General features: G+C 39.9%; 1 protein-coding gene across 1 annotated transcript in view; it reads left to right on the top strand.

Moving 5' to 3' along the window:
- The window catches only part of MALT1 (MALT1 paracaspase), a 60,779-nt gene that overhangs the window by 35,871 nt on the left and 10,184 nt on the right, over positions 1-14,724 (top strand). The window contains exons 10-13 of the mRNA XM_038525473.1: positions 3,392-3,595; positions 12,078-12,255; positions 13,006-13,080; positions 13,808-13,935. Of these exons, the coding sequence (XP_038381401.1) occupies positions 3,392-3,595; positions 12,078-12,255; positions 13,006-13,080; positions 13,808-13,935 (585 nt within the window). The remainder of the gene's footprint in view (positions 1-3,391; positions 3,596-12,077; positions 12,256-13,005; positions 13,081-13,807; positions 13,936-14,724) is intronic.

Below are 14,724 nucleotides of genomic sequence, written 5' to 3'. Positions count from 1 at the left end.
GAACTGTATATTCAGTCAAATTTGATGCTAATACTCAATTTTTAATAGCCAAAGATTTTTTTATTTAGCAAATACCTAAATAGCACTTAATCTGTGTCAGGTTCTTTCCAGGTGCTTAAGAATATTATTTATTTTGGATGAGACAAGATGAATAACACACTGTCAGAATAATTTCTGACGTGGAATTAGTGCTGTAACATTGTGCCGGTTTTTGAAGAATACATTGCATTAAGCTTTGGAAGATGCCTAGGAGCATGTTAAAATATCTTTCTAAAGTGGTTTTATTACTCTATTGCTTGATCAACTGGCATTTATGTTTCCTTTTTCCAATAAATGGTTTGTGTTCAAGAAGTTGTGGGTGGCTCTTACAGTAAATGTTTTTCTTCAGAAGATTTCTTCCATCTATTTTATCACTTGCAAACCATCATGAATTGCTTATGTAGTTGCTATTTTGAAATTGTCTTTGATTCCTTACCCTTATCTCCTTAACTTCACATTTTACCGCTTCTTTCTCTGTCGTATCTCTAAAGTCTGGCTTTTCCTTTTCTTTTCTACAACCAATTCCTAGAACGGGTCTTTGTCATCTCTTATATTGACCACTGCGGTCTGCTTCTCTGTTCCAAATGCACCGCACTTCGCCTGTCACTAAGGAACTGTTTCACATGTAGATTGGGCAAGGTAAGATTCACTTACCCATCATCTGTATTACCATTAAACTCAAGAAAATGCATTAAGATATTTTAGGAATTGGCCATTAAAAATAGTCATTAGGGAAAATTTTTTTAAAGAGCTATGGTCAACTACCGATACATTTTGAGCCATGTAGTTTTTAAATCGTTGAACCCTGGCCTTCTGTAAACTGTGCCAAGTGTTCTTTCTAAATAGATGACTCAATCCATGAATAAAGAATTGACATTAGCAAAAACAACTTAGTTTGACAGCTGGTCCTTTACCCCCCAGACTCCAGTGATTTTTTTTTTCCTGTTATAGTCCTTATAATTGTTTTTTGCCAATAAAACTTAGTCTAGGACATATATAGCATTAAATTATCATAATATTCCATCAAAAAAACCCTCTGGGATTTACAAATACTTTACTACCTGAAAAACTTTGGGAACCCATGATTTGGGCTGTAAGGTGTAAGCCAGAGACACACATTCTCTTACTTGCCCCCCCCACACACAGTTAGAGGTAGATTGCACTGAGTCTGTCACTGTAAATTCTGAGGTCTAAATTCTGAGGGGGTTGATGTGCTAACAAAAAAATGCACTGAGAATTTTCTTTCTGTGGATTAGTCAGCTAACAGTCTTGCTGGGTACTTTGGTATATAGTGGGTACTTTGGTATAAGAGTATCGATCTAGTTTATTTAAGAAGAAATTAAAACAAAACAAAACAAAACCCTAATGTTAAGTTTTATACTGCCTCCTATTGAAATCTATCCTGAGTGTCCTCAACTTTTACAATGATTCTTAGAACTAAAGCAGTTCAGTAGAAACTATGTCTGAATCCTTATGGGTTTTTTTTTTTTAAGATTGATTGATTGATTGATTGATTGATTGATTTATAATGAGAGATACAGAGAGAGAGAGGGAGAGAGAGAAAGAGAGGGAGGCAGAGACACAGGCAGAGGGAGAAGCAGGCTCCATGCAGGGAGCCCGACCTGGGACTCGATCCCAGGTCTCCAGGATCAGGCCCTGGGCTGAAGGTGGCGCTAAACCGTGGAGCCACCGGGGCTGCCCTGAATCCTTATGTTTTAAATAATCTTAATAATTGACCTTTTCTTTTGAATAAAGGATTATCATTTATATAGGACTTGAAGTGACTTTTACTAAAGTAGAAATGCTTAAGTATGATTTCATTTTTCTAAAATAGATATATTCATGGGAATAAGCAACTTGCAAGAAATCTCTAAGAATGTAAATATAGAATAAAGATACCATGACATAAAAGTACTGAGGCTTTTCACACAGTGGGGTTTTCTTTCACTTTGAGAGAGTCCCATTCTTTGAGTTGGTGCTAGTTTTTCTCCAGACCTTGCTTAACACTAGACTTAAATGAAATGTTCTGTGGAAAGAAAAGAAGTTTCCCCGAAAGTTTTAATCCATTTAATGATTTGAAATTTTGGAAATTCTGTTCCCTATTGCAGACATCAAGTCAGCAGTGTGATGATTTGTGCTGGTTTCAATTTCATAAGAGTAGTGTTCATTATAATTTTAAGCAGTGTTTAGGGACAGAGGTTGGTCACCTAGTCCTCACCTGTGTCAGTCAGAGGCTCACACTCCTACCCAGGGCGGCTCCTTGGCCAGTTGGCTGAGTACTGCCACATGCTCGTGCTACACCTTCTCTGCTGTTCCCTTGTGTCTCTGTCATGGTTTGTACCATAATCTGGGCTGCCCATCCCCTACTGCCAGTCTTCAAGAAAAACATCATAACAGGTTACTACTGCCATGGCCTGGTCTCAGATCTTTAACCACTAACCCCACCCCAGACTAGCAAAGGTGTAGTTCTAAAGACCAGCCTTCTACAGCCATTTTGAGACAAGCTATACATGGTAAAGCTAGCTGGTACTTTCTAAGGCATAAATGTGGATCTTTTTGCCCCTTAAAAACATAAAAATTCTTTGTATGATTGATGAGTGTACATCTTTGAACAAAGTCTCTCCACTAAGGTCAGAAAATAAACTGTTAAGATATTCATACAGAAGGTCTTCACATATCCCTAAGGTCACCCAAACCAGGGATTTTTTTTTTTTTTTTTTTTTTTTTTTTTTTAAGAAACCAAAAGGAGACAGCACATCAACTGAAAAAATACAGATAGAGTTCTTGTTAAGTCCCTGCTTTTCTCTCGCCTTTGGTTTTCCCCTTACTTGCTCTGACAAGAACTCATCCCGTTCCTCTTTTTGGTATTTCTTTTTTCTTTAGCCTTTTCCACTGTCACCAAACAACCTAATTTGACGGTAACCCAATTACTAATGTTGCTTGTTTAAATTTGCTTCAAACGTCTAGTTGAATATTATATTCTCTACTTTTGTTGTAACTCAATGAAGGTATTAATTCAATACTAGTTACCATACTGATGCATCATATGCAGCTCATAAATATCCTTTGCCTCGTTCTCAAAAGCATCACTAAGTTTGGTTTCAGTTGTTTGAGTTATCAGCCTGTGTTCATCAGTAGAGTTTACTATATAAAGTGGTCTACTCTGTACTGTAAAGTGATAGTTCCAAAATGAAATTAAATAGTAATGAGATCTTATTTGTAAAGCAGACATTTTATTATAATTATGCCATTTCTATAGGTTTTGTTTTAATCTTTATGTCCTCTTCTCAATCTCTCATTCACCTCCCCCCTCCTTTTTTTTTTTTTTTTTCTTTTTTTTTTTGTTTAACAGCAAAGGACAAAGTTGCTCTTTTGATAGGAAATATGAATTACTGGGAGCACCCCAAGCTTAAAGCTCCTTTGGTGGATGTATATGAATTGACCAACTTGTTAAGACAACTAGATTTCAAAGTTGTTTCACTCTTGGATCTTACTGAATACGAGATGCGAAATGCCGTGGATGAATTTTTATTACTTTTAGACAAAGGAGTATATGGTAAGATATTTGTAATCTTTGTTTCTATAATTATCTTACTCTTCATTGCACAAGTTATGGTAAGAGCTAAAAATCAAAGATTGGGTATGGTAAATACATCCCAATGAAGAATTTTATTCTTGTAAAAGTGATGGATCTGATCTTCATTCTGTAGTTCCATGTGAATAACTACTTAGCTCAATGTCTTTCCTTTCATGTCTCTTGTTTTATCAAAACAATATTATTCTTATTAGAATTCTTTCCTACTTTAGGTGATTTTGTGTGTGTGTGTGTGTGTGTGTGATTTTGTTTTTTATTGATAAGAGCTGAAGTGCAGTGAAGCTTAATGACCAAATGGCAAATTGTGGACTCATATATGTACAGTACTGCTGTGTGTGTGTGTAGGACAAAGGTCATCAAGTGTACATTCTATATGTTTTATTCCTTTTTCTAACTATTGCATGGCATTTTCTTGTCCTTTAATGGGAGCTAGAATTTAGCAAGGATATGTTGGTGAATGGAGCATATGAAAACAATTTGTAAACTAAAGCTCTATACAAACATAGTTAAAGGTGGACCGCCACAAAAATTCTAATGGTAAATAATTTGTAATCATTTTACGCATTCCTCATCTAAATATTAAGAACACCACATGTATGGTAAAGATTTTTTAAAGACACAGAATATGCTGTCAGTATATTTCTTTGGTGACTTCCTTCTTGTAATGGGTATAAGCACAAATGAAAGGCCAGCTGGCTGGCTGGTCTGAGCCGTATCTCACAGGGTGTGCACACTGTGATACCGTGCCGTGGCATTTGACTGCGAGAGGAGTGGCATCTGCAGGCCTATTGTTAGGCATGCTGGTGATAAACAAAAAGTACCAGTTTAGCTCCTATATCTTTCGAATTATTTTACTTCAATAATTTCTAAATTTAGCCTTTAATTTATGATTAGACTAGTATGATGAGGTGAGCTTGGTGGAATTGCTAATGGGTCTCAAAAGAAAATTTTTAATGGAAGAAAAACTTTTTTTTTCCCAATATTTAATATGTCACTGTATATGAGATGGGGAGTCTTAAAATTTTAAATATTTAAATAAGTTTCCTCGTAAATAATAAGGATTGCAGTTGTGACACAACTAAATATCTCAAATTTGGGATTTCAGTTATGTTGATGTAGTAATAACATAACCTTGTTTATGAGTATTCACTTTTGTGAAAACATAGACTGTACAAATGTGCCTTTTTGGCAATGGGTGTGCATACTTTTGATCTAGATTAAGAGGGTGGTTTGATTCTTTCTCTCAAATAATTTATCTCCGTTTATAAAGTACCAAGAAAAGGCTTCTAAAACGTCACTGAAAGGAATGAGGCAAAAGGGAAAAATATTAACCAACTTAGAGTTTAGGTTGGTGAAGTATTTTATAAAGATCTATTTATTTATTTGAGAGAGAGAGAAAGCATGGAGGTAGGGGCAGAGAGAGAGGGAGAGAGTCTCAAGCAGACTCTGCACTGAGCACAGAGCCTGATGCAGGGCCCGACCCCACAATGCTGAGATCATGACCTGAGCTGAAACCAAGAGTCAGACACTTATCTGACTGAGCCACCCAGGCGCCCCAGGTTGGTGAAGTATTTTAAGAATGAGGGAATTACATGAAGTATTGGGTACTTGATTATTCTCATTTCTTACTGACACTATCACCTTAGCTTTAAGCCCTTTGCCTAGCTAGCTCTTTAAAGCAAAGCTTTTAATGCCCTTTCAAAGTAGAGAATCCAAAATATTAGAAAGCTGTGGCAAGAACAGCTCAGCTAATGCTGAGGCTTTGCCCCAGTATAAAAACATCATCCTGATCCTGGAGACCTGGGATCGAGTCCCACATTGGGCTTCCCTGCTTGGAGCCTGCTTCTCCCTCTGCCTGTGTCTCTCTCTGTGTCTCTCACGAATAAATAAATTTAAAAAGCCTTTAAAAAAAAAAATCATCTTGGAGTATGGAATACATAAGCATATTAAAGCAAAATAGCAGCTTAAGAAAGCTAGAAGACTTTTAAGTCCTACTGATTTGTGTCTCAACAGAGTAGCTGCATTATACTTTGAAGGATTATGAACCCCAGACATCTGGCACATGTGCATAGCATGTAAGTGTGGTGAGGCTTGAGGGCGAAGGCCTTCCTCCTGCACTGTGTCTTTACCTCCAATTGGCAGCCCTGGGTCATGGCTGTATCCTGCGGGGTGGAGGAGGCTGGGGCAGAGCCATGGGAGCTTCAGCATGAACAGCTCTAGAGGTGGAAAGCATACACACTCAGGCTTATGCCCTTTTGTCATGTTGCCCGTGGGTTTGTAAGAGGAACAAAAATTGCCACAGAACAAAAAATAGGCAATTCACTTTTAAAACATATATAAACATAGAAAACACACTCTAAGAACAGGAATAACTGATTTCTACTACATGTCCTTGCAGACAAATGAAGATAAAGATTTCCAGTTATCATATGTGGAAGGCTCTGATAGGGAGCAACTGGCCTGGTATCTCCTCCACCGGTGCCTTCCTGCACTCACTGCTCACCGCAGCTCAGCTGTGCTTTTCTGGAGAAGGATATTGGAGGAGTCTGCTCAGAATAAGGCAAAAGCCTGGTTTATTCTGGGGGAGCCGTTCGTTTCAGCAGAGCTCGGTGGTGAAGCAGGAGGCCTTAAGTAAACTCGTTCATGTCCAGCGCTAGGGCTTTTCTACTGACCAGTGTAACTAGAACAGAGTTAACTTTTATAAGCAAGAGTTTCTGAAGTGGATAGACTAACCTGATGAGGTGATTGCAGAATAAAGAAGATAAAATAATTATCCCTGTGCCTGGCCTACTAAAAGCATTGTGGCTGTTGTTACCATTTCCTGAATTGCAGTTTTCCTTCATCTTTAGGTGGGAGATTTGAACCAGATAGTATTCCACTGCAGGCCTCAATTAGAGAGACCCGGCTTTCACGTGTTGTTACCTATTAAGATTCAGCCTAAGATTTCATTTGGGGGCGGGGGAGAAGGAGTTTTCAAAATGATAGTGTAGTGAAGCCATGAAAAACCAGTACACTGACGTTTTGTATTTTCTGAGAATAAAGTTAACTAGAAAGCCAGTAGTAGGGCGCCTGGGTGGCTCAGTGGTTGAGCGTCTGCCTTCAGCTCAGGGGGTGATCCCAGGGTCCTGGGATCGAGTCCCACGTCAGACTCCCTGCGGGGAGCCTGCTTCTCCCTCTGCCTGTGTCTCTGCCTCTCTCTCTCTCTGTGTCTCTCATGAATAAACAAAATCTTTTAAGAAAGAGGGAGGGCAGCCCTGGTGGCGCAGCGGTTTAGCACCGCCTGCAGCCCAGGGCGTGATCCTGGAGACCCTGGATCGAGTCCCACGTCAGGCTCTCTGTATGATGCCTGCTTCTCCCTCTGTCTGTGTCTCTGCCTCTCTCTCTCTCTGTATCTATGAATAAATAAATAAAATCTTAAAAAAAAAAAAAAAAAAGGAAAGAGACAGGGAGAGAGAGGGAGGGAGAGGGCAGGGAGGAAGGAAACCAGCAGTAGATTATTAAGAGACAGTATAGTGGAGCACAGTGGTTGATCTGGCCGGTGTCCAAATTCTGTTTCCGTCACCTGTTGGTCATGTGGATTTATGTGAGCTCTTATATCTCTCAGTGTCTCAGTATTTCCATCTGTAAAAGGGAGATGACAATATTATCTACCTACTTATGAGAAATATATTATGAGGGTTATAGGAGGTGAGAACCATATAATTAAAGCAAGCACTTTATTCAGAAAGTGCCAGGCACAGAGGAAGAGCTCTGTAGGTGACGGTGGTGGCGGTGGCAGATGTCCTCATCAGCACCTTGCTAGGTGCTGCAGCTCAGCTCCAGTGGGACAATCTTCCATCCAAACAATGATTTTCTCTGTAGGCAAGAAGAAATATCTGTAATGAACTATATTCTTGGAAATCGTGTTCCCAAGAAATCAAATTCCCTGAAGTTCTAATCGATAGGATTATATTTCTAACCACATGAAGTTTTTTGTCACTTATGAAGATGCCTATGTTGTGTGCCTCTCCTTGAGTGATGGGATAGTCGATTCAATTAATAAGCAGTACTAGACATGCAATCCTTAAAATACCATGCTTTGATCTAATTTATTTTACATAAAAATGTTTAATCTCCCACAATGTCGTTCGGATATAGACTTTGATGCAAAATGTTTTTCATAAGTCATTTTGGGGTAGACAAAAGGTATTTTGTTCTAAGTGTCTTAGTGATTGCAGAGCAGGATTTATGGCTCTGAAATAACGGACCACACTTAGGTTTCCCTGCTCGATGGAGGGCGAACCTTCCCTTGAAGTTGGTGCTTCTCCCAAGTTACAAGTCTTGCTACAGACAGTTGTGTTCCGTGATGCAGATGCAATGGAGGCAATCCATGAGCCTCCTGGCTGGCTGGCTTATGTAAGAAAGCCAGTTGTAGAAATGGTACAATTTCTGTTGCATATCAGACCCTTTATGGAAAGTTCTCTAGCTCTGCCTCTGTCCTGATTGGTTTGCATTGTTCATTTAATGCATTCAAAAAATATGTTCCTTATTACATTATAGCCCAGATAAAGGAGTATGCTAGGTGTTGAAGGACATTCAGAAAATAAAGAACATGATTTATACTCTCAAAATTATTTTTTAAAGATTTTATTTATTCATGAGAGACCCACAGAGAGAGAGAGGCAGAGACACAGGCAGAGGGAGAAGCAGGCTCCCTGTGGGGAGCCCAATGCAGGCCTCAATCCCAAGACTCCAGGATCATGCCCTGAGCTGAAGGCAGGCGCTCAACTGCTGAGCCACCCAGGTGTCCCTATACTCTCAAAATTATAAATCCCTAAATATAATGAGAAAAAAATGCCTTTTTGGAGTCCAGACACCTATCAGCTATGTGATTTTAAGCAAGTCTATTTGATCTCTTTAGAATTTCCTCATCTCTAAAATAGGGGTATAAGTCATTTAAAGATTGCTGTATGGATCAAAAATCAGTTCATGGATATGAAGGTGCTTCCAAAACCATGAAAAAGCTATACCAGCTTGGAAGCTTAATGTCTATTATGATTTTTATCCAAGAAATTAAATATACATAGAACTGTAGGGTGTCCGTAAAAGCCAGTATGTGAGGGACGCATATTTACAAAGCTGTGCATTGGTTACCTAACTCCAGATCTCTTCCCCTACCCCAGAAAGAATCCCCATGTCTCTCCGCACTCACTCTTCATTCCTTCTTATCCCAAACCCCTGGCAACAACACAACTCCTTTCTAGCTTTATGGATTTGCCTTTTTGAGACCTTCCATAGAATGGAATCATTCCATACGTGTCCTTTTGTGACTGTTTTTTTTTCACTTAGCATAATGTTTTCAAGGTTCATCCATGTTGTTGCTTTACTATTATGGCTGGGTCATCATCCACTGTGTGGACGCATCACATTTCCTCTCATCAGCAGGTGGACATCTAGGCTGTTTAAATGGTGTAGATACTGTGAATAGCACTGCCTTGAACATTCGTGTACACAGTCTTGTGTGGACACACGTTTTCAGGCCTCTTGGGTGTATGTTCCTGGGATTGCAATTGCTGGGTATATGATAATTCTAAGTTTAACTTTTTGAGGAACTGCCTAACCTCCTTCCAGGGTGCTTGCACTGTTATGTATTCCCACCAGAAATAAGTGAAGTTTCCACTTTCTCTGCCTCCTTGCAAACACTCGTTACTGCCTGTGTCTTCATTACAGCCGCCCTAGGAAGTGTAAAGTGGTATTTCATCGTTTTTGTTTTGCTCTGCTTTTTTTTTTTGTTTTGCATGTGCTTTTTTGCATTTGTATATCCTCTTGGGAGAAATGTTTATTCAGGTCCTTTGCCCATTTTTTACTTGGGGATTTGCCTTCTAATGGTCAAATTGAAGGGTTCTTTATGTACATACTCTAGGTACAAGTTGTCCTTTTAGATACGTGATTTGCAAACATTCTCCCTCATTCTTCAGGTTATCTTTTCATGTACTTGATCTCTGTTGTTTAGTGAATTAAATCCACTCCCTGTGTCATGATTTTCAGAATGCTCCCAATCAGTGCACTCTTACTCCCATTTACAATGATAATTTGATTCCTTGCCAGGCTGGTGTCCTTTCTATTAGCTGTCATTCCAGGTCCACACCTCGTTTCTCTTACCCCCTGCCTGTAATGAAGCTCACTCTTTCTCTGCCTTCCCACATTGTACCCATTGACTCTCAGGGCCACCCATTGCTGTGTCACTGCACCCTGAGTCCTCTCTGCATCTACTCCAATCGTGCAAGGTTTCCTTAATCACACAATTTATGGTATTTTATGGTATTTCATTATTTACTGACTTTTTTGTTTTTTGACTAACAGCACAAGCACGAGCAGGCCTGAATGAGTTGAGAGTTCCCTGGGGCAGGAACTTTGTCTTCCTTTTCTTTTGCGTTTCTTTTGGCACATACACGGTTTCATTCAGGGCACAGAGGTGGAATAAACCCACCTGAATAAATGAATGTGCCCATTCTGACTTTTTTTTTTTTTTTTTTACCTGAAAGGTGACATGAAAAAAACCTATTTCTCATTTTAGTAGGAGTTTGAGAACAGTAGACCTGGGTCCTGCCCTCTAGGACCAAATGAAGCAAGTTGCTTAATGTTCAGAGCCACATTCTTTGTTAGGAATTGGGGCTATAGGGATCCCTGGGTGGCGCAGCGGTTTGGCGCCTGCCTTTGGCCAGGGCGTGATCCTGGAGACCCGGGATCGAATCCCACATTGGGCTCCCGGTGCATGGAGCCTACCTCTCCCTCTGCCTGTGTCTCTGCCTCTCTCTCTCTCTGTGACTATCATAAATAAATAAAAATTAAAAAAAAAAAAAAAGGAAGTGGGGCTATAGATACAAAGGATTAGCTTTCCTGTTGTTCCCTGTCTAAATCCCATTTTATTGTTGACATTAGAGTATATCCTAGAAAGAAGTCATCATATCCAGAATACTGAGATAAAAAAATTAGTGGGCCCAAAAGACCACATGCTCAGGGGAACATGTCTTCACAAGTATTTCTGTCAGATATTTTTATAAAGAAGCCCATACTGATATTTTGGGTGTTGTTGTTGTTGTTTTACAGCCAAAACAGACTTCTTTTTAAGAAAATGTTGAGTTGGGCAGCCCAGGTGGCCAGTGGTTTAGCGCTGCCTTCAGCCCAGGGTGTGATCCTGGAGACCCAGGATCGAGTCCCACGTCGGGCCCCCTGCCTGGAGCCTGCTTCTCCCTCTGCCTCTGTCTGTCTGTCTGTCTCTCTCTCTCTCTCTCTGTGCCTCTCATGAATAAATAAATAAAATCTTGAAAAAAAAAAAAGAAAATGTTGAGTTGCTTGGTGCAGTTTTTATAGTATTTCTCGGTATAGAAATAATGACTCATCTATGAAATACTTTAGAACCCAGACTTTAGATTATTAATTCAAGAGACTCTAGATGGAAAATTAATGATATTTATATCTCATAACAGAAAGGAAAAAATAATCCATGAAATCAGATTTTCCTTCTCTGCTTAGAAAAAGCTACATTTATATTTTTATAGCCCTTACTAACATTATGTGGAAGTGCCTGCAGAATTTCTTATATTGGATATTACCATTGCAATATCCATCTGAATTGTGTTTATTTGTTCATCTGTTAAAACTTGCTAAGCTCCTGCTGTGTCCCAGGAATACACAGATAAAGATAATACTGTCCTTGCTCTGGGGGAGCTCCTGGTCTCATAGAGGAGACAAATGAGTCACCAAAGAAGTCTTAATTAAGCCTTTTTCTTTTTTATATACATCATGAGATAAAATTGTATTCTGTGTTATACCATTGGTTATAAATGTGTTATTTTTATGAATTAAAATACACTTTAGGGGTCACCCGGGGGACTCAGCGGTTGAGCATCTGCCTTTGGCTCAGGTCATGATCCCGGGGCTCCTGGGATCGAGTCCCACATGGAGCATCCTGCAGGGAACCTGCTTCTTCCTCTGCCTGTGTCTCGTCTCTCATGAATAAATAAATAAAATCTTTAAAAAAATAAAATATACTTTAGAACAGCATCTCAATGTTGGTCTTGAAAACCATTGTCAAAATATTTTTCCATGCAAGGATGCCTGGGTGGCTCAGTGGTTGAGCATCTGCCTTTGGCTCAGGTCAAGACCTTGGGGTCCCGGGATCGAGTCCCACATCAGGCTCCCCAAAAGGAGCCTGCTTCTCCCTCTGCCTGGGTCTCTACCTCTCTCTGTGTGTCTCTCATGAATAAATAAAATCTTTTAAAAAAATTTTTCTGTGCAAACTTAGTTAACATTGACTGTGTTTATAATTGAGTATCTCTTAAATAAACTTGCATTAACTTGAAGAAAACTAAAGTCTAGGTTTCTCTCTAAAGAGTGCTCCATGCATGTTCAGAGTGCAAACTAGAATTAATTTTTACATCTTTTCTTTTTTCCTTTCCAGGATTATTATATTATGCGGGGCATGGTTATGAAAACTTTGGCAACAGCTTTATGGTCCCTGTTGATGCCCCAAATCCATATAGGTCTGAAAACTGTCTATGTGTACAAAATATACTGAAACTGATGCAAGAGAAAGAAACTGGACTCAACGTGTTCTTGTTGGACATGTGTAGGAAAAGGTAAACTGCCTCATCTTTGTTAAACAAAGTTCCCTGGAGTTAGGTAAATATCAGCCTTGAGAGTTAAATCTGAGACAAACCTGGGAATTCTAAGGAGCACTTAAGCTTGTGAGTTTGTAATTAGATTGAAACCGACTAAGAAGGAAACTAAGGGAAAAATACATGTTCTATGTATTTAATTACTTTAACTTTTTTCCTAGTTGTTAGAGAACAGAAGTGAGAAACTCAGAGGTGTGGGTATTTATTCATACCTCAGAACACCTGCAGATGTGTCTAGTAATTGGTGCATTCGTTTCTCCAGGAATTGATAGAAGCAGCCCCCGCAGAGGGGGGGCCTCTGGCAGTCCTGGGCTCGCATATACAGAAAGGGTTTGGGTCCCAGTTGTTGGCCACCGTGTTACTAGGGAATAGAACCAGTGATTATCCCTCTCCGAAATATGGTTTTGTACTTGCTCAGCATTTACCGATCAAAAACCAGTGCCAGAGTTCAGATATAACTCCGGTTTTGAAGCAAACCAGAGAGCGGATGATGTGGCTGTTGGCTGTCTCAACAGCAGAGGAGCCCTGGGTTATTTGGGGCAAATATGTGCCTGATTTGATAATAGGAATTTTGAATCTATAATCTTAATTTATGTGTAATTGAATAGCATTCTCAGATTTTGCATCATATTATTATTTATGCTCTCTTTAAATACTGCTTAATTTTTTTCACATTTGTATCTATCCTCCTTCCTCCTCCCTTTTAAATAGAAACGACTATGATGATACCATCCCAATCTTGGATGCACTAAAAGTCACCGCCAACATTGTCTTTGGATATGCCACGTAAGGAAATTTTGCATTTGTGTTCAAGATGCCTTCATTTTTCAATGACTTCCTTTTGATTATAGGTTAGAAGCCTAGATATATCTGTAGAAATGTAGGCATACATTTTCGTCCCTAATATTCTTAATAGGACAAATGAGTTAAGTAATTGACTTTTACTCCTCGTATCTTGGCATCTTCTTTTTACTAAACGCGAGAGCATTTAGTTCCTGCTTAAAAATTAACTTTTTTTTCCTAAGATTTTATTTATTCATGAGAGACACCGAGAGAGGCAGAGACAGAAGAGGGCTCCCTGTGAGACTCTATCCCAGGACCCCAGGATCATGACCCAAGCCAAAAGCAGCCGCTCAACCACTGAGCCACCCAGGTGCCCTACAGATTAACTCTTTAGGGATCCCTGGGTGGCGCAGCGGTTTGGCGCCTGCCTTTGGCCCAGGGCGTGATCCTGGAGACTCGGGATCGAATCCCACATTGGGCTCCCGGTGCTTGGAGCCTGCTTCTCCCTCTGCCTGTGTCCCTGCCTCTCTCTCTCTCTCTCTCCCCGTGTGACTATCATGAATAAATAAATTAAAAAAAAAAAAAAGAAAAAAAAAAAGATTAACTCTTTAATGAGAGTGTCATTCAAAAGGCAGAGAGGCAAGCAAATGAGGCTCATCAGTATTTATATAAGCCCCACGTGGCAACTGTTAACTTTTTAAAAATTTTCTGTCTTTTTGCTGTGTTTAAGGTGTCAAGGAGCAGAAGCTTTTGAAATCCAGCATTCTGGGTTGGCAAATGGAATTTTCATGAAATTTTTAAAAGATAGGTTATTAGAAGACAAGAAAATTACTGTGTTACTGGATGAAGTTGCAGAAGGTAAAATAAATAAAGAGAAAGCTACCCAGGGTTCTCTGATAATTATTTTATTCCTACTGTTATTGTGCAGGTTTGGAATTAGTATTTATTTTTGTAAAACAATTTTTTCTAGAATGTTCAGCAGCACTCCTGTTTTGCTTCTTCCTCCCTCCTCCTTTCCCTGGTGACTGAGCTCTGTGCCATCTCTGCAGCATGATCCAGCTGCAAAGCTGGTCCCAGGCAAGACTGGAATCTGTGAAGTTTCATCCTCACTGCTCTGTGCCTCAAGCCTAGTGCAGAGAAAAAAAAAAAAAAAAAAAAAAACATCCAGAGAGCATCCTCTCCCTGTAACAGACAGATACAACTTTATAGAAATTTTGAGGCCCTAGTGGAGAAGCCTGGGTTCATTTTTTTCATGATGGACTTATGGGTTTGTTTGTTTTTTTAAGATTTTATTTATTCATTCATGAGAGACACACAGAGAGGGCCAGAGACACAGGCAGAGGGAGAAGCAGGCTCTTTGCAGGGAGCCCAAAGCAGGACTCGATCCCGGGATCATGCCCTGAGCTAAAGGCAGATGCCCAACCACTGAGCCACGTAGGCATCCCGACTTAGTGTTTTTTTTTTTTTTTTAAAGATTTTATTTATTCATGAGAGACACACACAGAGAGAGAAAGAGAGGCAGAGACACAGGCAGAGGGAGAAGCAGGCTCCATGCAGGGAGCCTGATGTGGGACTCGATCCCAGGTCTCCAGGATCAGGCCCTGGGCTGAAGGCGGCGCTAAACCGCTGAGCCACCCGGGCTGCCCC

This window comes from Canis lupus, chromosome 1 (genome assembly GCF_011100685.1).
Source record: "Canis lupus familiaris isolate Mischka breed German Shepherd chromosome 1, alternate assembly UU_Cfam_GSD_1.0, whole genome shotgun sequence".
NCBI classification, from domain to species: domain Eukaryota; kingdom Metazoa; phylum Chordata; class Mammalia; order Carnivora; family Canidae; genus Canis; species Canis lupus.
The sequence above is the reverse complement of the archived record's forward strand: the minus strand, read 5'-3'. Positions and strand labels throughout refer to the sequence as shown.